At 43.0% G+C, this 25,601-nt stretch overlaps 1 protein-coding gene and 1 long non-coding RNA gene across 12 annotated transcripts in view; one reads left to right on the top strand and one right to left on the bottom strand.

Moving 5' to 3' along the window:
* The window catches only part of LOC116586893, a 131,627-nt gene extending 118,678 nt beyond the window's left edge, over positions 1–12,949 (bottom strand). For 2 of the 8 annotated variants that reach the window (XR_004284194.1, XR_004284188.1), the window contains exon 1: positions 12,569–12,947. This is a non-coding gene — a long non-coding RNA (uncharacterized LOC116586893). Of the gene's footprint in view, positions 1–12,568 lie in introns of all 8 variants that reach the window. The other 6 variants (XR_004284187.1, XR_004284190.1, XR_004284195.1 and 3 more) reach the window with 5 other exon arrangements.
* A 70-nt stretch (positions 12,950–13,019) lies between these two features.
* The window catches only part of SNX18 (sorting nexin 18), a 29,453-nt gene continuing 16,871 nt past the window's right edge, over positions 13,020–25,601 (top strand). Inside the window, exons 1-2 of one of the 4 annotated variants that reach the window (XM_032337409.1) lie at positions 13,020–14,868; positions 22,159–23,625. In XM_032337409.1, the coding sequence (XP_032193300.1) occupies positions 13,248–14,868; positions 22,159–22,202 (1,665 nt within the window). In that variant the 5' untranslated portion in view covers positions 13,020–13,247 and the 3' untranslated portion in view covers positions 22,203–23,625. Of the gene's footprint in view, positions 14,869–22,158; positions 23,626–25,601 lie in introns of those variants that run through there. The other 3 variants (XM_032337408.1, XM_032337410.1, XM_032337407.1) reach the window with 3 other exon arrangements.

Genomic DNA, 25,601 nt, shown 5'->3' with positions numbered 1-25,601 from the left:
TTTTCCTGTTGTGACAGGAGACATTTGAATGACATTTGTCATCTTTTTTTTTTTTTAAAGATTTATTTATTTATTTATTTGACAGAGAGAAATCACAAGTAGTCGGAGAGGCAGGCAGAGAGAGAGAGAGGGAAGCAGGCTCCCTGCTGAGCAGAGAGCCCGATGCGGGACTCGGTCCCAAGACCCTGAGATCATGACCTGAGCCGAAAGCAGCGGCTTAACCCACTGAGCCACCCAGGCGCCCGACATTTGTCATCTTAAAAGGAGCAGAGATTTTCTCTAAAGGAGGCACTGTTCATAGCTGCTCTGGAGAAAATCAGTTCTACTACCTTGATTGGAAATGGGCAAAATCAAGTCATACGGCAACGTACAGCCCATATCTGGCCTGTCACCAAGGGGCAGGGAATGAATCTCTGTTCTCTTTAGATGAGATACTCTTTCCTCAGTTTATTGCAAGCCCCAACTCCCTAACTGTTTGGACCCCTCCACCAGGCCTGGTCATGTGACTTGCCTGTACCAGGCAGTCATTTGAATTGATGACTTTTACTTAAAATGTTATTTATATCTCATATTGAAGCATCCACCTCTCATGTTTAAATAATAGTTCTGCTCTGTACCTAGCCCATGTAGGTTAGATTGCTAGATTAGCTCATAGTGTTACCCTTACAAACTCTAATTTGTAGATAGCAATACTCTTCTACAAAGCTATGTTAAGTTCTTAGTGTGACAAATGTTCTATTATATACATATTATTTCTCTTCCAATCATTTCCTTGTCTTAGACATTAGTATGCCTCATCTCAGGGAATGACCATCTACTTGGTTTCCCAGACCCCTCTCGATTCTAATTTCCATGGGACTATTTCAGTCTTGGTTACCACTAGTTCTATGAATAGCCTGCACAGAGTAGACACTCAAACATTGGTACAATAAACAAAGGAGGAAGAATGGGCCTTTAATGTCTCTGGCTTCTATCAATGCTCTTGGAAAAAATGTCATCCTCTACCGTTCTCCCATCCCATTTTTGCCCGAGTTAATCAAATTAGCTTCGATTTGCTTCCAAAAGCCTTCCCTGACTACTCCCCAACTTCCTTCCTGGTCTGTTAAGTTCCATAGCTTCCTGCATACACCTTAACCACAGCACATGCCATATGGTTCCCATGCATGCCAATTGCACCCACCAGCTACATAAGGGATAAAGCAGGTATCTTCTTTACATTCTGGTGCCTATTTTCTTGACAGAAGGAAGCAAGCAAAGAAGGAAGGACAGACTGACAGATATTCTGTGGAGAATGTCCAGAATATATGTAGAAATGAGTGTGGATCTCAGAAGAGAGCTGTGGCAGAAAGAGATTTGAATTATCCGTGCTGATGCCATAGGGTGATCGGGTGATTGTTCTCTTCCTGAAAGCTGTGTGAGGGACAAACTGTCTAGGTCTACAGGGCCTGAAATGGAAGGTAGTCTTGGTTATAAGACACCAAAGATTAGTGGGGACTGTGATAAATTAGCAGTAACAGCCCTCTGTAAAGGGGACAAGCTAATAATTGCTATGCAGAGGTGCTGGCCCAGTGTAGCCAGGTCTTCTGACTTTTTTTTTTTTTCCAAAAGAAGTAAAAAGTCCCTATTTTTTAATGAATGAGAAGTCCCCTACATTTTAAATGCCTGTCAAACTAAACAACTCAGCCAGATTCAGGCCATGGCTTGGCAATTTGTGACTTCTGGTATAAAACATTAAGGAAAGCTGATTTATAAACTATGACATTGTGTATATACTGATGATGGGAAGAAAAACAGGTCACTATTCCAAAGGAGGACAGAAAAGTATCTATAAGAACACACTCATCAGCTACTAGCTGAGTTAATTAAGGAAACACATATTTGAGGAAAGAGAAAAATTTATAAAAGGGGCTATCAGGTAATGAATATTGGATCAGGTCCTTGGTTTGATTTTGGAGTAGGAATGAGTTATGTGTGAAAGAGGTCCAGTTTTGAAAAATGAGGGATTTCTTTAACAGCAGTGGATAATTTTTTAAAGACTTGTGGTACATTCTCAGCTATACATAATACTGCAGAAATGCACATCGTAAAATCCAAATATGAAAATACATCCAAGTCAATGAGCTCTCCACTCACCTCATGACCAAATTATACAATTTGAGAAATTAATTTTAATTAATAATTCAACTATATTTTAAATTACACTAAAATTAATTTTACATTCTGAGTGTTATGTGAACTTATGAACACTATTTGAACTTATTACATCATTAAGTCCTGCTATGACCCCCCTGAAGTGAGTTTTTTATTCCCATTTTTCAGACTGAGAAACAGGTTCAAAAAGCTTCATTTGTTCATTCATTTATTCATTCATTTGAAAAATATTCATTTGACCTAATATGCAGAGCATACAGCAGTGAACGAAGCAGATATAATCCTTGTCCTCATGTAGCTTACACTCCTGGTGAAACCAAGTAGACAAAGAGGTACAGTAAGTAGCTTTCCTTCCAGACCTAGCACTTTCTTTGAATCCAGGCCTTCTATTAATTCTAAGGTACAAAGGTTCCAGCAAGTGGTCATTACTCTTCAATAACAGCAGTTTTATGGAGCCAGAATAGGGCAGATCTATGATTCAGAAAATGAAAGTTCTCAGGACAGCTAAGTAGCCCCTGGCCTACTCCTCAGCCATGTGATGTCATGAGAGACCCCTCTGAGGTAGGGTTTCCTGCCTTGCGACAGTTGAGATAATATCTGCTCTGGCCCTGGAAGAGCTGTGGTGAAAGCACAGCGGGAAAGAAGATTTTAAGAAGTGAAAGTTCTTATGAAATCCCATGTATATATTTGTGTAATGTTTGGTATATTTTACAAAGAGCTTTCAAGTAAATATAAATATAGTGTAATTTATAATACTATACAAACAGCCAAATACAAATATAAATCAACCAGTGGTGAATTTCCAGCAATCTCAGGAAATCTGGAGTACTGTTCTGGGTTGTTGAGTTAGCTTTAAGGATGTTGATTTGAAGAGATGTGTCATTTAATTGCCCTTAGAAGCATTTTGTTATAGCTGGAAACAGAGGGGCAGAGGCAAAAAGACCCAGACACATGAAGAGCTGCTGAGAAGAGCTGACTCCAGGGAGGAAATTCACTGAACAAATATTTGTTAGTTGCCTACCACGACTGTTTTGTTCATTTCTGTATCCTCAGTGTCCGGAACAAACTTCCTGCTCTGGAAAGGAGACAAATTAATATATACAAAGGAGACAATTAATACATACATGTGTTTATGGTAGGTAATCAGTGCTACAAAAAGCAGCACTGGAATGATGGTGAGGGGTGGTGCAAAGGAGGGAGAGAGTATTACTTACGATAATTAAGGCCAGCTGCATCAATAAACAAATCATGCAATCTCAGTGGCTTAACCAACAAAGGTTTCTCTTTTCATAAAGTCTGATGAGGGCTGGTGACCCCAGGACCCAGGCCCTCTCCATCTTACTTCGGGGTTCTCTAAGGCAGAGGAAGAAAAGAGGGATAGAGGAGTCACGGTGATTGTGAATGAAGTGGAGATACAGCATGGTGGATCTCAGGGGGAAGAAGATTCCAGATAGAAACAAAACAAAACAAAACAAACAAGCAAAAAACCAGCAAAGACAAAACCTGAGGCAAGTTGTGGTTTCTGGTCTGACATGTAAGGAGCTTGTAAGTTGCTACTCCATTCTAAGGAGAAGTAAAAAGCTAAGTAAACTGAAAAAATAAAATCTTCTTAGATCCATAAGAGATGTGAAGTCACAGGGCAAACCACTATATCCATAATGGAGAGAATGACAGATGAATACAGAGAATCCCAATTTATCAGAGCACAAATCTCTGTAGGAAATAGTGCTATGGTAGGAAAACCTGAACTGCAATTGGTGAGTTGCTGGAGGATCAGTGTGGACAACTCAGAGTTAAAAACTTTTGGGAAACCCAGTAATTAGAGCATCCCTACACTTTTGTGAGTTTCACCCCTGGATCTCTACCAGGTCTTCACAGTGAATACTGGAGAAAAATCTTCTAGTGCTTCTGGCAGGGGAAGGAGAAAAGAAACCATTTTTAAATATGCTAGAACATTCTGTTCTTTTAACAAGGTCTGACCTCAGGAGAAACTATTTAACCCGAGCCTAGCGTGCTGGAGTTTTATTGGGGCCCAACTGACATGGAGGAAAGGGAATACCCAATTCTAGCTCACTGTAGCCATTCTGTGCTACTTATGGGCAGGGAAAAAACATGTGAAGTTCACAGTCCTGAGGCAGAGGCTCACTATAAGACTGGAGCCTAATCATCATCATAAAATACTTCTCTTCCCCACTGTACCTTACCACACATAACAAAAGGCCTATTTACAAAAGTTCCTTTTACCTAGTACAACATGCCTGGCTGTGAAGAAAATATTACAAGGCATACTAAAAGGCAAAACAAACAAACAAAAACCCACAAAACAAAACAAAACACCCCACAGTTTAAATAGAGAGGGAGAGAGCAAGTATCACAACCAGGTTCTTATATGTCAGGGATGTTGGAATTCCAAAGCCTGAGAAATTAAGACTTCTCAGACAAACAAAAATGGGAAGAATTTATTGGTAGTAGACCTGCTTTGCAAGAAATGTTAGAAGTTCTTCAGGGAGAAGGAATATGGTATAGATTAGAAACTCCAATCTACATAAAGAAAAAAAGAATATTGGAGAAGGAAGAAGGAAAGGTAGAATAAAATCTCTCCTTTTTCTTACTTGATCTAATAGATAACTGTTCAAAAAAATAATAGCAATACTTTGACTACATACACATTTATGTGTGCTTATAGATATGTGAAATGGATGATATCAGTAAAACAAGGAACAGGAGGGAATTAGTATTATTTTGTTGTTATATTGCTATTCACACTACCCATGAAATAGTATAGTGTTTTTTTTTTTAATTTATTTTCAGCATAACAGAATTCATTGTTTTTGCACCACCCCCAGTGCTCCATGCAATCCGTGCCCTCTCTAATACCCACCACCTGGTTCCCCCAACCTCCCACCCCCCGCCACTTCAAACCCCTCAGATTGTTTTTCAGAGTCCATAGTCTCTCATGGTTCACCTCCCCTATAGTGTTATTTGAAAGCAGGTTTGGATTAGTTGTAAATGCATACTGCAAACTCTAGGGGAGCTACTAAAAAAGAAGTATAATTGATATGTAAGGAAAGAGAAAAAAATGGAATCATTAAATGTTCACTTAAAGCCACAAATGGCAGGAAAAGAGTAGAAGACAAAAATGGAAACAAAGAACAAGGGCAACAACTTGAAAGCAGTAACAAATATGGTAGATATTAACCCAATTCAATCAATAATCACTTTGAATGTCAATGGTCTAAATGTACCAGTTTTAAGACAAAGATTGTTGGAATGGATTGAAAATCAAGATCCAATTATATGTTGTCTATAAAAAATCCACTTGAAATATAAAGACATACAGATTAAAAGTAAATGGATGAAGAAACATATATCATGTTAACACTAATCAGAAGAAAGCAGGAGTAGCTATAATAATTTTGGACAGAGCAGATATCAAAATAAGGAAAGTTATCAGGGATAGAGAAGGACATTACACAATGATAAAGAGGTCAATTCCCCCAAGAAGACATTATTTGTAACATGTATGCACAAACAACACAGTGGCAAAATACATGAGGCAAAAACTGACAAGACTTCAAAGAGAAATAGATGAATCTACTATTATAGTTGGAAATTTCAACACCTCTCTATAAGAAATGGACAATCCAAGGGCTCCTGGGTGGCTCACTTGGTTGAATGTCTGCCTTCTGTTTATGTCATGATCCTGGAGTCCCAGGATTGAGCCTCGCATGGGGCTCCCTGCTCAGTGAGGAGTTGGCTTCTCCCTCTGCCTCTCCTCTTACTTGTGCTCACTCACTCTCTCCCTCTCTCTCAAATAAATAAAATCTCAAAAAAGAAAAAAAAAAAGGAAAGAAAAAGAAAGAAAAGAAATGGACAGATCCAGCAAGCAGAAAATCAGTAAGAATAGAGCTGAACTCAACAACACCCTCAATTAGGTTTATTTAATAGAAAGGTATAGACTAACTTCATCCAACAACAGCAGAATAAAGATTTTTCTCAAACTCATATAGAACATTCACCAAAATTGACCATACTTTGGGCCATAAAACACCCCTTAACAGATTTAAAAGAATAGATATCATATAATGTCTCCTCTCAAACTACAGTGAAACTAAACTAAAAATCAGTAACAGAAAAATAGCTAGAAAATACCCAAATACATGGAGATTAAACAACATACTTCTAAATAACACATGGATCAAAGAAGCAATCTCAAGAGAAATTAAATATTTTTGACTACATGAAAGTGGAAAGACAATGTAACAAAATGTGAGAGGTAGGATGCAGTGAGAACGGTCAAAGGGAAATGTATAGCTGTGAGTGCATATATTAGAAAAGCAGAAAAATCTAAACTCAATTATCAAAGCTTCCACCTTCAGAAACTAAAACAGAAGAGCAAATTAAATAAAAAGTAAACAGAAGAAAAGAAATAATAAAAAAATAGAGCACAAATCAATGAAATTGAAAACAGAAAATCAACAGAACCAATGAAATCGAAAGCTGTTTCTTTGAAAAGATCAATAAGCCTCTAGCCAGGCTAAGAAACAGAACGCAAATTACTACTATCAGAAATTAAAGAGGAAATAGAACTACAGGTCTCAAGGACATTAAAAGAGTAATGAATACTACGAACGACTCTGTGCCTACAAATGTGATAACCTACTCGCAATGGACGAATTCTTTAAAAGACACAATATGCCAAAATTCACATAAGAAGAAATAGACAACTGCATAGGCCCAATATAATGAAAAACCTTCCAAAACAAACAGTACTGGGCCCAGGTGGGTTTGCTGGGTCCCCCAAAATTGGGTACCCCAATAATGGGTCCGTGATTAAAGGAGTGAGACTGATACAAAGTGAAGGTCAAGCAAAGTCTTATTTGGCGCCACGCATCAGGAATCAGACTGACCGTCAAACGCACTGGTCGGGGCCACCCCTACAGAGAGGGTGACCCCTCCCTGCCTCACAGACTAACTTTTATAGAGCAAAGGCCATGTGGTTGGGCCTGGCCACACACAGGTGGTCAATGAGATTGTAACACACACAGGAAACTCCACAGTGATGCTAGGTGACCAACTGAATTACTTACCCTAGTAGACATTTGAACCAGTCTATCACACCTTGGTTAGGATTGGTGCCAAAAGGCTCCCAAAGGGCAGGGCGCATACTCCTTGGTAGCTAGGAGACAGTGTGCGCCCCCACTGATTGAATACCTCCACCTGGTCTGACCCGCCCTTGTACTTGGACTTTGTTACGTGGGACTGGTTTCCCGGACTTGTTTTTAAGTAAGTTCCCCTGGGGTGGGGGGCAAGATCAATTTAAGTTTTACAACAAAATGGCAGTTCGACCAGGGTGGGGCCGCTCTGGCTGAATAGGCCTTTACAGGTTCACTGGTGAATTCCACCAAACATTTAAGGAAGAAATTATATAAATTCCCTACAATCTCTTTCAGAAGATAGATGCAGAGAAAATACTTCCTAACTCATTCTATGAGGCCAGCATCACTCTAATACCCAAACCAAACAGATGTCACAAGAAAACTAAAGATGAATATCTCTCATGAGCATAAATACAACAAAATATTATCAAATCAAATCCAACAGCACATAAAACAAATTATATACTGTGGCCTAGTGAGATCATGTAGGTATGCCAGGCTGGGTCAACATTTGAAAATCAATTAATATAACCTATCATATCAATAAGTCAAAGAAGAAAAATCATATGATCATTTCAATAGAAGCAGAAAAATCATTTGATAAAACCCAAGACCCATTCATGATAAAAACTTTCAGTAAACTAAGAATAGACGGGAACTTCCTCAACTTGATAAAGAATATCTACAAAAAGACCTTATGCCTAACTTTGCACTTAGTGGTAAAAAGCCTGAAGCATTCTCACTAAGATCAGGAATAAGGCAAAGAAGTCTTCCTCACCAATGTTTTTCAACATCATAATGGAAGTCCTAGCTAATGCAATGAAGAAGACCATGAAATAAAAGGTATACAGATTAGGAGGAAATAAAACCGTCTTTGTTTGCAGATGACATGATTGTCTATGTAAAAAACCCAAGAGAATCAATTAAACCCTTCTCCCTACCCCTAGAGCTCAAAAGTGATTATAGCAAGATAGCAGGATGCACAGTTACTATGCAAAATCCAATTGTTTTCCTACACATACTAACAATGAACAAGTGGAATTGAAATTGAAAACACGATTCCATGTACCTTAGCACCCTCTGGAAATGAAATACTTAGGTATAAATCTGACAACATATGTACAAGATCTCTATGAGGAGAAATAAAACTCTGTTGAAAGAAATTAAGTAACTAAGTAAAAGGATATTCCATGTTCTTGGATAGGAATACTCAAGATGTCAGCTCTTTCCAACTTGATCTGTAGATTCCATGTAATCCTAATCAAAATCTCAGCATTGAGATGCCTGGGTGGCTCAGCTGGTTAAGCAATTGCCTTTGGCTCAGGTCGTGACCCCAGGGTCCTGGGATTGAGTCCTGCAATGGGCGCCTTGCTCAGCAGGAAGCCTGCTTCTCCCTCTGCCTGCCAATCTCACTGTGTTCTCTCTCTCTCTCTCTGACAAATAACTAAAATATTTTTAAAAACTTTAAAAAATCCCAGCTTTATCTTCTAGATCAACACTCTTTATAAAGTCTACATGGAGAGGCAGAAGACTGAATCGCCAAGACAATACTAAAGTAGAAGAACAAAGAGGACTGACACTACTTTAAGTCTTCCGCTAGGGCTGCAGTAAGCAGACAGTGTGGTATTGGTGAAAGAATAGACAGACAGATCAATGGGACAGAATAGAGAGCTCAGAAACAGTTTTATATAAATATAGTCAACTGATCTTTGGCAAAGGAGCAAAGACAACACAAAGAGGCACAGATAGTCTTTTTGACAACTGGTGCCAGAGCAGCTGGACATCTGCATGGAAAAAGAAATAAACCTAGACACAGACCTTACACCTCCCACAAAAATAAATTAAAATGGATCAGAGACCTCAATATGGAATGCAGATTATAAAACTCATAGAAGATAACATAAGAGAAAATCCAGATGACTTTGGGCATGGCAATGACTTTTTAGACATAACTCCAAAGGCAGGATCCATGAAAGAAATAATTGATAAGCTGGACTTCATTAAAATTAAAAACTTCTGCTTTGTGAAAGACAATGCCAAGAGTATGAGAAGACAAGTCACAGACTGAGAGAAATATTTGCAAAAGATACATGTGATAAAAGATTTATTTCCAATATACAGAAAAATTCTTAAACACTCAACAATAAGGTAATAATCCTTATAGGCCAAAGATCTTAACAGACTACCTCTCTGCAGAAGATATATCGATAGCAAATCAGCACATGAAAAAATGCTCTACATCATATGTCATCAGGGAAATGCAGATTAAAACAATAAGATACCACTACACACTTAGCAGAATGGCCAAAACCCAGAACACTGACAATACCAAATGCTAACAAGGATGTGGAGTAACAGGAATTCTCATTCATGCTGGTGGTAATGTAAAGTGGTAGAATCGTTTTGGAAGTTGGCAGTTTCTTACAAAACTAAATATACCCTCACCATATAATCCAGTAATCCTACTCCTTGGCATTTACCCAAAGGAGTTTAAAACTTACATCCAGACAAAAACGTGCAGAGAGATGTTTATAGCAGCTTTATTCATAGTTGCCAAAATCTAGAAGCAACTGAGATATCATTCAGGTAGGTAAGTAATAAATTGTGACACATACAGACAACAGAATATTGTTATGGCTGAGAAGAAATGAGTTATCAAGCTATAAAGAGACATGGAGGAAGGTTAAAGGCTACATACTGTACGATTCCAACTGTATGACACTCTGGAAGAGGCAAAACTATGGAGACATTAGAAAAGATCAGTGTTTTCCAGGGGTTAGGAGGGAAGAAGAGATGAATAGGCAGAAAACAGATGATTTTTAGGGTAGTGAAACTAATCTGTATGATATTACAATGATAGATGCAGATACATGTCATTATTCATTTGTCCAAATCTATAGAAGGTACAACACTAAGAATCCTTATATCAATTACGGATTTTGAGCAATAACTATGTGCTAGTGCAGGTTAAGTAACAGTAACCAATGCATCACTCTGACTGGAAATGCTGATGGTGGGGAGGAGACTATGCACATGCATGAAATGGGTATATGGAAAATCTCTTGTACCTTCTGCTCAATTTTGCCATGAACCTAAAACTTCTCTAAAAAAATAAAGTCTATTAAAAAAATCCAAGGCACAAATGTGCTTGGCTTGTTCCAGAAATAGCAAAGAAACCACTGTGGTTTCACTCTAGTGGAAGAAAGGAATGGAAAGAGAGGCAGGGGCCAGGCCACATAAGGCCGCTCAGGCCAAAGGAAGAAGTGTGAAAATATGGGTGTGTAGAGCCATTTAGTGTCCCCTAATGACGTGTTTTTATGTAGATGTAATGAAATATAAATAGTTGATGGTTATAACGATTATGTAACTTATGAATAATATGCTCTGTTTTCAAGAGAAATCTTGAAATTTTATTTTTTTTTTTGAGATTTTATTTATTTGACAGTGAGAGAGGAAACACAAGTAGGGGGAGTGGGATAGGGAGAGGGAGAAGCAGGCTTCCTGCTGAGCGGGGAGCCCAACGCGGGGCTCCATCCCATGACTCTGGTATCATGACCTGAGTTGAAGGCAGCCGCTTTACAACTAAGCCACCCAGGCGCCCCACTAGAGAAATCTTTTAAAAACGTGTTACTCTCTATGTCCCTGAGCGAACAGTTACAAATTTCTAATACTTGAGCACATTTTTTAAAACATTTAAGACCCTAAGGGGCATTTCCAGCCACTCAGGGGCCACACAGCCAGGCACCATAGACAGCCTGTCCCTGTCCTTCACCAAACCTGATGACTGGCCTCCCATCAGACTCCTACAAACTGAACACTTGCATGGGCATTAGTACTGCAAACAACCTCTGACATCCAGTAACTCCTCAACCACTGTTTCTAAGGAGCAGCCCAACCTGTCTGTAAAAGATATCACCTCAAATTCCTAGAATTTTCATACCTGAAATAGATTTTCAGTCTCTCTGTTTCAAAACCTGAAGCATTGCACGTTTCTTGTTACTTAATTAACTCTTTAATCTAAAAAAGTAGCTACCAGATGAATAGTAAGGGTGAAATTCAAAGCATTTATCCTAAATATTCTAGATTAGCTTCTCATAATTAATAAATAATATATATATATTTAAAACAATAAATAAAATCAATTATATTTCCAGTGTTTCATAAATGTTGACTTTATGTTTCCGACCACATAAGCTGTTGACATTGAAATTCAGTGACCTCTGTTGCTTACTGTTAAGAAGGATCATAACCCAGAATTTTCAGCTAAAAATGCTGCAATTCAGAATTTGCTTACAGAGTTGAATTAAGGTTTTTGTATTAGGGATAAATACTGTAGGAGTAATTCTGGTATACTAGGTTGGTGGTTTTGTGCAAGACGCTTAGAATACCACAGCCCTTCCTTAGAATAATTGTAAACTGTTCTGGCCTGTTTCCCAGATGTGCTTGAAAAGGGTCATAGGACAGGCTGAAATTAATGGCATATGAATTGTGAATCCCAATTAGAGGTGTCTTCAAAGGAATAATTAGGTTAGACTTAATAATTATGAGAAGAAAACGCTTCGGGCAAATTACACAGAGAAAGAAAAGAAGATGTGAAACAAGGCGACTTTGGAAATTGGAGTTGATTAATAATTCAGGAAGTGATTTTTAAAAATCTACTTATCTTAAAGATAATATAAATTGAGTGAGACAAAGATGAATGGAGAGAGATGGTCACTGATCTCAGATTAGAAGTCAGGTGTGAACACGGGGGTCCCTTCCGGTGCATATGCTCTGGGACTGTGATATTAGGATCCCTATTCTGCTTACGAAGGAGGACAGGGTTTTTGCCTTCCCAAATAACAGTAACGTGAGCACGAGTGGCAGCAAACACCTGAACTGTACTCCCCATTGTAGAGTATCTGTCGCGTATTAACCTCTCCCTTTCATTTTCCTCATCTGTAAATTAGGCACTACATGATTATCGAATCCCACAACCACCCCAGGAGGGAGGTACAGGTGACTTGCTCAAGGTCATAACCCAGGTGGTGTCAGAAGGCAGACTCGGACCCAACAGCCTGACTCGGAACTGAAAGCTCTCTCTCGTCCCCTGCGCTACCTGGTCTCGGGGAGGAGAAGGGACACACTCAAAATGCCAGCCCTCCGTGCCCACTTACATTACCGTAAGCTCTCCGACACCGACACCGACACCGACACCTCCTCCCACCCTCTCTACCACCCTTAGCCTCTTAATTTGTCAAGCACAACACCTTCCTTACTTTGCTCGAGTCCTCCTCCTCCCCTTCTTGCCAGAAGGTTCCAGCGGGAGGAAGATGGAAAGGCGCGGACAGCGCCGGGCACAGGCATCTTGTTTTTCTTCTTGGTGCGGTCGCTAATCGCCGCTGAAAATCCTTGGTGAGATGTGTGGCTAAATTATTCTAGAAGCACTCACTGAGCGCTCAGAGTAGGAACGTCTGTCAGGAATGCGACTATTAATTTACTTTCTAGGACACGTTTTTTTCATCTAAGAGCCCAAACAATTTCCCACACAAGGTTTCTGAGTGGAAACCTTCACCGGGCGCCTGACGGCGCGGCGCCGGCCTGGAGGGGGCAGTGGCGGCCGCGGAGTGGGCCCTGCGGACGGATGCGGCGGCTCGGCCATCGCTTGCTCTCGCCTGGCGCGCGGCTCTCGGCCGTGGATTAGCGCAGCTGGGTACGTGGGAGGCCGCGAGCCCCGCCCCCAGCCGGCGGCGGCGGCGGCGGCGGCCCAGCGAGGCAGTCGGCGCTGCGAGCTGAGCTGCGCGGAGGGCGCGACCGGCGGGCCGGGGCGCGGGGCTGCGCGCTGTCTTTTGGGCTCCGTTCCGCGCGCCGGGACGTGGGCGACACCGCGGACCCCTCGGGCGGGCCCCGGGCTCGCGGCGTAGGGAGTCGGGGGCCGCCCGCCGGGGCCCCGGGACCATGGCGCTGCGCGCCCGGGCGCTGTACGACTTTAGGTCGGAGAACCCGGGTGAGATCTCGCTGCGGGAGCACGAGGTGCTGAGCCTGTGCAGCGAACAGGACATCGAGGGCTGGCTCGAGGGGGTCAACAGCCGCGGCGACCGTGGCCTCTTCCCGGCCTCGTACGTGCAGGTGATCCGCGCCCCGGAACCCGGCCCGGCGGGCGACGGCGGCCCGGGAGCCCCGGCTCGCTACGCCAACGTCCCGCCTGGCGGCTTCGATCCCCTGCCCGCCGCGCCACCCGCCTCCTTCAAGCCGCCGCCCGACGCCTTCCAGCCGCTGCTGCAACCGCAGCAGGCGCCGCCGCCGAGCACCTTCCAGCCGCCCGCCGCGGGCTATCCGTACGGCGGGGGCGCCCTGCAGCCGTCGCCTCAACAGCTCTACGGCGGTGGCTACCAGGCCAGCCAGGGCAGCGACGATGACTGGGACGACGAGTGGGACGACAGCTCCACGGTGGCCGACGAGCCGGGCGCGCTGGGCAGCAGCGCGTACCCGGACCTCGACGGCTCATCGTCCGCGGGCGGCGCGGCCAGCCGCTACCGTCTGTCCACGCGCTCCGACCTGTCGCTGGGGTCCCGCGGCGGCTCGGCGCCCCCGCAGCACCATCCATCGGGGGCCAAGAGCTCGGCCACTGTAAGCCGCAACCTCAACCGCTTCTCCACCTTCGTCAAGTCAGGCGGCGAGGCCTTCGTGCTGGGCGAAGCGTCTGGCTTCGTGAAGGATGGGGACAAGCTGTGTGTGGTGCTGGGGCCCTACGGTCCCGAATGGCAGGAGAACCCTTACCCCTTCCAGTGCACCATCGACGATCCCACCAAACAGACCAAGTTCAAGGGCATGAAGAGCTACATTTCCTACAAACTGGTCCCCACGCACACGCAGGTGCCGGTACACCGGCGCTACAAGCACTTCGACTGGCTGTACGCGCGCCTGGCCGAGAAGTTCCCCGTCATCTCGGTGCCGCACCTGCCCGAGAAGCAGGCCACCGGCCGCTTTGAGGAGGACTTCATCTCCAAGCGCAGGAAGGGCCTGATCTGGTGGATGAACCACATGGCCAGCCACCCCGTGCTGGCGCAGTGCGACGTTTTCCAACACTTTCTGACCTGTCCCAGCAGCACGGACGAGAAGGCCTGGAAACAGGGCAAGCGGAAGGCCGAGAAAGACGAGATGGTGGGCGCCAACTTCTTCCTGACTCTGAGCACGCCCCCCGCCGCCGCCCTCGACCTGCAGGAGGTGGAGAGCAAGATTGACGGCTTCAAGTGCTTCACCAAGAAGATGGACGACAGCGCGCTGCAGCTCAACCACACGGCCAACGAGTTTGCGCGCAAGCAGGTGACAGGCTTCAAGAAGGAGTATCAGAAGGTGGGCCAGTCCTTCCGTGGCCTCAGCCAGGCCTTCGAGCTGGACCAGCAGGCCTTCTCCGCCGGCCTGAACCAGGCCATCGCCTTCACCGGAGATGCCTACGACGCCATCGGCGAGCTCTTTGCCGAGCAGCCCAGGCAGGACCTGGACCCGGTCATGGACCTGTTAGCGCTGTATCAGGGACACCTGGCCAACTTCCCCGACATCATTCACGTTCAGAAAGGTAAAGCCTGGCCATTAGAGCAGATGGTCTGGAATATGTTGTTGAGGCTGAAAGGGATGATTTGGACAGAGATACCCTAATCTGTTTCAGACTGTTGTCCTGCAGGTTGGGAATCAAATAGGGATGTGGACAGCTGGCCTCTTTTTCGGAGTGTATGATGGATGGTGGGCAGGTAGCTGCCTCCTTAAAGTATTTCCAGACAGGGAGTGGGTTACTCTTCAGAGAAAGTTCTGAGAGTACTTCTTAGGACGGTGCTATCATTTTAGAGTTTGAATAGTTGGGTAATGAGCTTCTGGGATCTGTAATCTTGTGCCTAGGGTAGAATTAGAAGAGGACCCAAACCCTGTTAGGCATCCATTTGAACACTGTGGGGTGACTTAGTGAAGGGCTTCAGGAAGCTCGGAAATAATGGGGAAGGCGGGATATCTGCAAATAAAGGTCGGTTATCTGCAAGGTAGGGTAAGTCCTATTTCTGCCTTCCACACCTCTCAGTCCCTGGCTTGATGAAGAAATTAGAATCTCTTGTCTGAGGTTCTAGCCGGGGCAGTTTAAAAATGTCCTGTGTAGGCTTCTTGCTTGCAGCCTTTGTAGAATTAGGTGAGTGGCTCACTCTCACTACAGGAAGTTTGAAGAAAATTAATCCCTTTAAGTTCAGTCATTTTGAGTTTAGAGTCTGTTAACTAAATTTAAAGAATATTATTTAGGAAAATGATGTGGGAAACTACAAAGAATGCACAGAATGTGAATATCATGTCTGAGGGCGGTGCTTCTGTATTCCAGTGAGTGAGCTGCCCAACTGTCAGAGCTTGTTTCATTAGTAGTTGTTAGTGTCTCTAACTTTTGTTAAAGCACTAAAATTTGGAGATTTTTTTTCCCCCTCTTAGAAAATGAATTAGAGCAGTAAAGCGTGGAGTGAGAGAAGTGGGAGGAGTTGGAGTTAGGGAGGTGGTCTTGCCTGTGAATGTCCTGTTGAGTGTGGGTGTGGGAGGAGGGAGGGAGTTACTTAGTCTAACTTCCGGTGATGGTGGAAACCTCTTTGGATCACAGAGAGGTTTGTGATCCAGAGTTTGGCTTTCAGTAAGGAGGTGCTCACTGCCTTTCTAGGTGGGCTAGTCCAATTATGAACAACCCTGATCTTTGATACATTCTTCCTTGCACTGAACTAAAATTTGCCTCTCTTCCTTGTCTTTCTCTTCGCTGGAACCACACAAAGTAAGTCTATTCCTCATCCACACGTTAGCCCTTTCCACTTTTGGAGACGGCAGTTTTGCTTCCTTTCTCTCTGCTGGTCTCCTCCCACTTCCAGGTGTTGGACTGGTATTACCAAGTGTGGGGGGGAGGGCGGGGGGGGGTGTCCTTCCAAAGCCTTGAGTGTGTTGTTGGCCCTGCTACAATGCAGCATCCTGAAGCATCTGAGGTACTAATTTTGGTAGAAAGTAGTAACTTTCTTGGCAATTTACATTTTGTAAATGCAGCCTGAGATGGAATTCGATGTTTGAGCAAGGGTACTGAACCTGCAGCTGCATCCCTCATGCCTTTTTGTGTGTAAATTGCTGTGACTCCTTGACTTTTTTGGCTGGTGCCGGTGGGTGGGACTGACTCTTTGAGCCTTTAATATAAGACCTTATATTTAAATACCATTGTGTGTATCAACCTGGGCCCATGCTGCCTTTTTACATATTTTGTGAGTTTATGCAAATAGTTGGTAAATAGTTGAAAGGGTGGAGACAGGTACAGACATCTGCAGGCTGACTCAGGTGACTGGCTGCTACTGAGCTGCTTCTGTTCATTCACTGACTTCACTGTCACTTAGACCACACACAGTCTTGTCAAGTGTCCTGCTTTTGGAACTATGGATTAGAAAAGGTATGGTGTTTGTTCTAAGGTCGATTTTGAGTTAAAGCAGTAGATTTTATAGTTTATAAACTGTGTAGTTTGCTTATTATTACTATTTTTTAAATCCTAGAACTAAAATCGTTTTCTAGTTCTTGGGATTTGAAAAACTTCATTAAAGCCTGTATCATTTTATGTTGTTTAAACAGATTCAGGGGCACTAAACAAAATCTTTAGGAAGTTCAAAAAGAAAATCAGTTGATGTTAAGTATGGTTTTTTCTGCTGTAGCCTTAGTGTATAATGTACAGGGAGTGTGTGTCCCTAGATGACATGTGTTTAGAATGTACTTGCCATTTTAAAGCTATAGTGTGCAGTGCATAAGACTGAAAGGATTTGCCTGCAACCAGTTATTATCAAGGATGCTAGTGTTGGCGATTTTTAGGACTACAGATGGAACAGATCTCATAAGTTAAGCTAAAGCTTTTTGAACATGTTCTGAGTATTCAGAACTTGTGGTTGTAAAGAGCAGCTTCCCCCTCCCACCCCGACTTAACTACACAGTTGCTATTGGAATGAATCTTTTTTTGTCTGAGCACTTGGGGATTTTGTTGACAGGTTGTTTTTTTCCTCTAAGGTCTCAAAGTGTAATCATATGAAAGATTTTTACCATGACTTTTGAGAGGAAAGCAAAATGAAAAAAATGATAAAAAATCTATAAGAATCTTAAGCTATCTTTTGTGTAAGTATTTGGTTCAAAGTTTATATTTCAACTTAGGGAGAAATGTAAAAATTCAAAATAATTATTTCAGCTCTTAAGTTCTCATTGTTTACAGGAAGAGAAAAAGCAGTTTCAGTACTTCTGCATTTTATGTGTTCTACCATATGTTAGGTCCACATTCAGATGAGACAGAAATGATTAGATAGTGCTTTTTAATGACTAACACAGTTAAGAAGGGGAGCTCATTAAGTTTTTTTCCCTTTAATTCCTGGGGGAAAGGATAGGAACATTAGTCTCCTCTGAGCTTTTTTCTGATCTGGGAGATTGCTGTGGTCAGCTTTTCCAGTGTTCTAAACCTGTGCTCTTCGATGCTGGATCTGTGAGCCACATCTGACCACTTGAATGTAAGTTAATTAAAATAAAATAATGTAATTCAGTTCCTCAATCACATTAGCTATATTTCATGTGCTTTGTAGCTAGTGGCTACCACGTTGGACAACAGATGCAGAAGAGTCCATTTCATCACTGCAGAAGGTTCTGCTGTAGTTCAACTGTCAGTCCTGTCAGATTTCTCCAACAGTTGACAATCTTTACACATACTCTCCAGAGAGTTTTCTTTTCACTTGGTCATCTCATGGCATCGCTTCCTTTCTACATGGGCTCAAGTAATAAAAACTGGGAGGGGAAGCAGGCCCTGCCAGACCCCTCTCTACAGAATGTAGAATGAGTGAGTACTCAGGGAGTAATATTTCTGCAGTGCGAGGGTGTTCATCTGCTCTGCATCCTGCCTTCATCATTTATTCAGAAAATACAGCTGCTTTCAGAAAGGTCGTCTGAGTCTGGTGAGGAACCAGCTCCAGAACACATGTACCCTTAAACGTGGTCGACTGGCTTTTTTCTGACTATACTCAGTACTAAAACCATTGCTTAAACTTAATAATGGCTTTAGTGTAAGTACATTCTGCAGAAGCAAAGAAAGCCATATGGTTTCTTTAGCTGAAAGAGAATGCTAGAATTTTTATTTTTTCATCACCTCATGGAGTCTTAGATAAACAGACCTATTTTGGTTAATGGAATTGAGTGTAGGAAGAAGGCAGTTTGCTATAGTCTGAAGTATAGTAGATGGGAATTCAGAAGCTGTTTGAATTTTATTCATACTTTCCTCTGTCTTAACAGGAGTCCCTTAAATTCTTTGTTCACAGACAGTTCATTGATTCCTGACTAGTCACATGTCTGTCACTGCCAAGCTTTGTAACCCTGTGGTCTGATTTTCTTTTTTTTTGAAATGGTAGCATTTTATCTCCTCCTGTTTATCATCCCTGCCTGTAGTATGCCTTTAGAATGCTGATGTTGGCCAGTTTGGGGCAGTATATAGAATTGATTTCACTATCAGTTTCTTAGGCTATTCAGTTCTGTTCCAAAGATAAGATTAATCTCTAATATTTAATAAAGCTTAATCTGGATGGCAGTGAGTCATTGTGGTTTAAAAGCTTTAGGCTTTTCTCCTGGGGAATATCGTGAAAGGGAAAGACTTTAAATGTGGGGTGATGAGAAATGTTAGTTTTATCTTTATTTAGGAATGTGGACTAGATAGCAGAAGGGAGTACCTTAAAAGGAAACTTCTTTATTCCTGAGAAAATGTATAGGTCATGTGAAAGTGATTTGTTGATAAAATGTAGTGTGAGTCTGTGAAACAGGCTGGCAAAACTAGGTAAACAAACAGGCAGTCCTGTTTTCTGTACTCCTAAATTAAATATGCAGGGTTTCCACATTGCCCTCTCTAAATGTTCCAGATGGAGCCTTCTTTTCAACAAAACACAGCCCGGGGACGTCAGGCATGGTACACCAGTTGTGGGCCTGTCCGTTCTTTGGGGTAGAGTTTCACCATTGTGCTTCTTTCACCACGTGTAGGGTCCGTCTTATGTCCCTCAGACATTAATTAAAGATAGCTAGAGTCCTGGCAGGGCACCCAAGGTAAGGCTGGGCCACAGTTAGCCCTTCCCTGTCTGCTCCCCATTCTTCTGTGACTAAAAATAGACCCGAGAGGGTGGTGCCAGGAATACAGAGAAAAGGTCTAATAAGCGGGCTGTTTACAAACTCCTCCTTATTTTGAAACTTCTGGGCTAGCAATTGAGGTCATTCATTTTTTTGTTTTGTTTTAGCTCTGTCTTAATTGAACCCATTTCTCCTCTCGTGTACTTCTAGCTCCATCTGTTTTTTTTAAAAAAGATTTTATTTATCCATTTGTCAGAGAGAGAATGTGAGCACACGCATGAGGGAGAGCACAAGTAGGGGGAGGGGCAGAGGGAGAAGCAGACTCCCCGCCGAGCAAGCAGCCCGATGTGGGGCTGGATCCCAGCACTGTGGGATCATGACCTGAGCCGAATGCAGCAGCTTAACTGACTGAGCCACCTAGGCATCCCAACCTCCAGCTATTTTTTTTTTTTTTTAAGATTTATTTCACAGAGAGAGATCACAAGTAGACAGAGAGGCAGGCAGAGAGAGAGAGAGGGAAGCAGGCTCCTTGCTGAGCAGAGAGCCCGATGCAGGACCGATCCCAGGACCCTGAGATCATGACCTGAGCCGAAGGCAGCGGCTTAACCCACTGAGCCACCCAGGCACCCCCTCCAGCTATTTTTAAAGGAGATTTCAGTTCTAGCTGTAACCTTTGTCCCTATCTGTATTTTCTTAATGAAAATGAGGTGGGGCGCCTGGGTGGCTCAGTGGGTTAAGCCGCTGCCTTCGGCTCAGGTCATGATCTTAGGTCCTGGGATCGAGCCCCACATCGAGCTCTCTGCTCTGCGGGGAGCCTGCTTCCTCCTCTCTGCCTACTTGTGATCTCTGTCTGTCAAATAAATAAAATCTTTAAAAAAAAAAAAAAAGAAGAAAATGAGGTTACCTTTGGGGCTTTTGAAAGAGATGACTGAGTTCTTTGGTTAAAACGACAGTGTGACCCGCCACAGACAGTCTTGGTCATGAAGCTAGGTGGGGATACTGCTCATAATCATCGTAATTGGTTTCTCAGACTTCTTTTTTAAGCCATGAATTCTTCTTGAAATCACACTGAGGAATCTTAGCCTCTTAGGCTGATCACAGCAGAATCGAAAAGAGGCAGGTACCTGTGCTCCCACTCATGTTCATCAGGTAACTCTTCAGCTCAGTTAAAGCTCCCCTTTGTTGGGAAATGTCGTCCCACAGGTTCCTTTCTGGTCATCTTAAGATTTTCTTTTTTTAAAGATTTTATTTATTTATTTGACAGACAGAGATCACAAGTAGGCAGAGAGACAGGCAGAGAGGGGTGCGAGGGGGTTCCCTGCTGAGCAGAGAGCCCAATGCGGGGCTCCATCCCAGGACCCTGGGATCATGACCTGAGCTGAAGGCAGAGGCTTTAACCCACTGAGCCACCCAGGCGCCCCCATCTTGAGATTTTCAAACAGGAAGGCAGCACCCAAAGAATGAAGAAGTTCTGTGAGAAGGTGTCAGTTCCCTGATAAACATGACAATTCCTTTAAATTCTTTTTCTTCAGGCTGACTAAAAATTTATTGCTTTATTGTTTCAGAGTATTTTAAAATCAGAGTTTAATATGAAGTTTGATTTAATTCACCATCTATTTATGGGACTGTGATACCACAAACTAAATGATTATCTCAAATCATGGCACAGTAGTGCTTAGATCTTGTTTGGAGAGACTGTACTCAGAGGACCTGTCCCATCTGTCACCTTTCACTTACAGAGCACAAGCTAGATTCACATGTGGAGGGGGGGATAGGCAGGACTGTGATCCTCACTGAGTCTGACTGGTGGCAGAGAAGCCATGTGCCAGCTTGCTGAGAGCCCTTCCAAGGCTACACAGAGGAGATGGTGCTGGCCTGACTCTGACAGGGAAGCTTAGCTCCACAAACAAAGGTGATTCTGTTAAGCCAAGAGCCTCATGTTCAGAGTCTCCTCCCTGTGGGTCGCTGTGGAATCTGGTGACCACTGTGTGGTTGTGAGAGGAGCTTTGGACAAGTTACTTTAACTTCGGTAAGTCTCCGTTTTCTTGTTGGTTCAGTGGGCATGCTTCCTCATAAGGTCACACTGAGGATTAAATGTCCTGGTTCTCAGTAGTTACTCACTAAATGCTTGGTTTTGAAAAGTAGAAAGATATTTTTAAAATCGGAAGAACTCTTCTTTAAAAGACAATTCCAGTAATTTTATCTTCCATCCTGGTAGCCTGTTACCACCAGAACTGCAGGTAAAAGTATCAAAACCCAGTAAGTCATTGGTATAGTGGTTAAATATTGTATTCTAACATGGCTGGCATGTACTGCACACCAGAAGGATGATAACAGGTAGAAATGCCAGAGTTATTTAGAGTCACTGTGTGTTCTCCACGTTAAGGGATTGTGTAAATTGTCTCCTGTTCGCTAGCTGTTCCCTTCCTCTAAATTACCCGTATCGTTGCACAAATCACTTTGACATTTCTGAGCTTCAGTTCCCTTGTCTGTAAATATGAGATTCATGATCTCTTAAGTATCATTTGTTGATTGACTTAAAAAAAAAAATAGCAACATCCATACATTGAAAATAAAATACTTAGGACAGTATACAATGAACATTTAGACGTTGGTTCATGCTGGTTTAAATAGCATTCTATTTATGCGATTTTTGTAATATGGGAGCATGAACATCCTTTATCAGTTGATATCGGCAACTGACAAGTTGATGTGAAAGAACATTCGTGAACTTCTGTTTCAGATCAACAAACATGCATTGAGGTCTTACTCCACCAGGAGCTATGAGTGTAAAAGTGGTGACTATCTGGCCACCTTCCTGCTGGTCAGAGCCCAGGTGTTCGGAAGCTGAGGTGTGGTGGACAGCTGGACATCTCTCTCTGACCCAAAGGAGAGCTATCATTAGTAGCGCCACCAGAGAGAGAAATTGGGATGGGCTTTCCCTTCTACAAAATATACTTCACTTCGAATTCTAAATACTATCTCCTCTCCAAAAATAGAAACAGTCTTATATTGTTAATCTTGTATTTGTAGCTTGATTAAACATTACTATGAACAAGTGTTACTTCACTTGTCCTTTTCTTGCAATTTTTTTAAATCTCTCACTGTAATTGGACTTGCTGATGAAGAAATTCTTTGTATTATTTGGCAGATAGGGAGACAGCAGTTAGGGAGGAGAGCCAAGATCATTAGATTTTTTCAGAGGATCCTCTGAGAGATAAATCTGATTTTATTCAAATTGGGCACTATTAAAGATGCTCCGGTTGCATGGGTTGCATCGTTGGACAAAACAAAGATCACCGCCCTTGTGGAGCTTACGTGTGAGCAGGGCGGAGACACAAGGAAAAACAAACATAGTGAGTACATTATCACGTATGTGGTAGGGGAAAGCGTGAATGTGAAGCAGGGCAAGAGGGCATGGGGAGGCAGAATGAAGTATGAAAAAGGATGATCAACATAGGTCTCATTAATAAGGTGAGATTTAAGTGGAAACATGGAAGGGGTGAGGGAGTTAGCCAAGCAGATGTCTCGGGGGAGAGTCTTTCAGGCAGAGAATACAGCTAGAGCAGAGGCACTAAGGTGGGTGTGTTCTGCTAGATAGTAGAACGCCAGGTGATTGGAGCTAAGAGGATCTGGGTAGGAGATAAGGTCTTGGAAGGTCCAATTAGTAGGTCTTTGTAGGTCATTGCCAGGACAGAGAGCACTAGAGAGATGGGAGCCATGACGGGCTTTTGAGCCAAGGAATGATATCCACTGGACCTTTTAGCAAACTTAATACAGTTGCTGTGTTGATAATAGAATGGAGAGGAGGTAGGGTGTCAAAGGTAGCAGCAGAGAGCCAGTAGGAAACTACCCTAATAATCCAGGTGAGAGAGTAGAAGCAGACTAGAGTGGAGACAAGGGAGATGGCGAGGAGGGATCCCAGTCTGCATATATTTTAAAGGTGGAATCATCAGGTTTTCCTAAGGGATACGATGGGGTATGTGAGAGAAAGACAAGTCATCAAGGGGAACTTTGCAGTTTTGTTGTTATTGTTGTTGTTGTTTTAAACTCTGCAGTTTTTGGCTTGACCAACAGTATGAATGGAGTTTCCATCCACTGAAATGAGGAGGGCTGTGAGTGGAAGAGAGGTAGGGATGGGAATCAGGGCTTGAGTTTCATCCTTTTAGATTGATGGGCTCCTACCTTCTGTTGACAGCCCCCTCCCCCACCCAAAACATACACAGACAGTTAAGCCTTAGATCAAGTTTCCTTCTCAGAATTTTCTCCGTGGAGCCCAGTCCTTTCCAAGTAGTCATGGCTGGTACAATGCTCACTGGTGCGCCAAACAGTATACATCGTTCGGTTAGTGGGTAGTGTGTGGGGTCATGTTTTTATGTTCCTCTGGTATGTAGCTCCACTATTTTGTGTGTGCATAGTCAATGCTTAAGGCATGCTTGTTAAATGAGAAAAGCAGCCACTCAATAAGTACTTTTTGATTTTGAAATAGATGTCTTCTATTAGAGAATGTGTTTTTCTATTCATGTGATGATGGATACTGGAGTTTATAAACTAATGTAGGAAACAAAGATAGGATCTGGATATATTTTATAGGTGAAGTCAATAATTAATGTGAAAGTGATTTAAAAGTCTTAAACTTACATATCTTTGAAGTAAATTTCCAAAACTTATTGGGGAGAAGGGAGAAAGTTTAAAAATGCTTTATTTTATATGCCAGAAAAAATAATTTTACATGCCTCATGATTTCACTTTATATTGGTTCTTGATGCTTAAACTTACATATATAAACTGTTTTCCTCTTTGGTAAGCTTTCATTATTGGAGTCCCTTTTGCTTAATTCCAAGCACAAGATGTAGAGAAAGTACGTTTCACCTTCTTGAATGACTTGGATACACAAAGCCCTGAGCTTAGGTGTTGAGCAGTGGGTGCCTGCTCTCATGGAAGGGTCAGTTCTATAACGGAAGTAGGATGTCTATACAGAGAATTGGGAGATAAGAGGTCGAGTTAATTTAGTGCCTGTGGTAAGAGTGCATGGGCATCCAGAGGATAAAGAGTCATTGTCAACTGTGTTAGGGGCTTGGGTGGGTAGCATTTGTTTTTTTGCCTTTGAAAGATGGTCATAGTTTGACTTCTCAGAGGAAAATAGAAAGTGCATTCTTGATCTTGGAAATGCTTTAGAATGAGCATGTATTAGCTGATACATTCCTACAGTGCTCAGGTCACCGAGCCCGGCTGACAGGTGAGTAGCTGTCACCATACAGTATGACACATGCAGTTATGGGCGTGTGCCTTGGTGGGGGTCATCAGCTATGGGGAGAGGAGAGAGTTCAGGGGTGGCTTCTCCCAGTCTTACTCTGAGAGCATTTTTGAAAAAAAAAAAAAAAAATTTGGAAGTTTGCCTAGCAGGCAGAATGGATCATGTATAAAAATCAGGGATGAAATCCTGGCTGCCTCTCAGATTCAGCTCTCGAGTGGGTACAGCTGTAAATTGGGCCCCACCCTCTAATCAGAATGTTAAGGGCATGTGGCCTGTACATTGGTGATCTTGGATGAGATCCCATGGGATTTTGTTGTGGCCCTGGGTTTGCAGCAGCTGCTGGAGGGGATGGGGGGTAGCAGCATGGAAGATCAGACAGGGTACTGACACACTCGGGCCTGCACTTGAGATGGACAGGTGCTGGTGACGGGTGTAAAGGGAGGCTCAGGGTGAGGTGAGATCGGAGGCTCTTGCAGTGATTCAGGCAAGACATGAAATCCTAAACTGAGGCTGTGTCTATGGGGTTGGGGAGGGGAGATGGAAGGGGTATTTGCCTACAGGAGTGAGGTAAGGGACAGGGAGGAGAATAAGGTGACCAACAGACGAGAGACTGGAGCTCCCAACAGAGATACTGGGAGATCGAGCCGGGGTCTGCAGGCTAAACCCACCCGTGTGCCTGTTGACAGCACTTGAACTAAGACCTGCTTTTACCTTTCTGAATTATTCCATTTTCACTGGGTATAAAAACCTCAATTTTGCCTCGATGTGCAAAACTTCAAGTATTTACTATCTTACCCCTAAGGAAGGTGTTTGTTTACCCTTGACTTGGAGGTCAGGCAGTTTTGGGAGCCAGAGTATGAGTAGCAATAGCCACTGCAACCACTTTGGAGTCCTTACTGTGAGTAGCAGTGTTGTGGGCAGCTGCATAC

Source organism: Mustela erminea, chromosome 3, assembly GCF_009829155.1.
Source record: "Mustela erminea isolate mMusErm1 chromosome 3, mMusErm1.Pri, whole genome shotgun sequence".
NCBI lineage: Eukaryota > Metazoa > Chordata > Mammalia > Carnivora > Mustelidae > Mustela > Mustela erminea.
The sequence above is the reverse complement of the archived record's forward strand: the minus strand, read 5'-3'. Positions and strand labels throughout refer to the sequence as shown.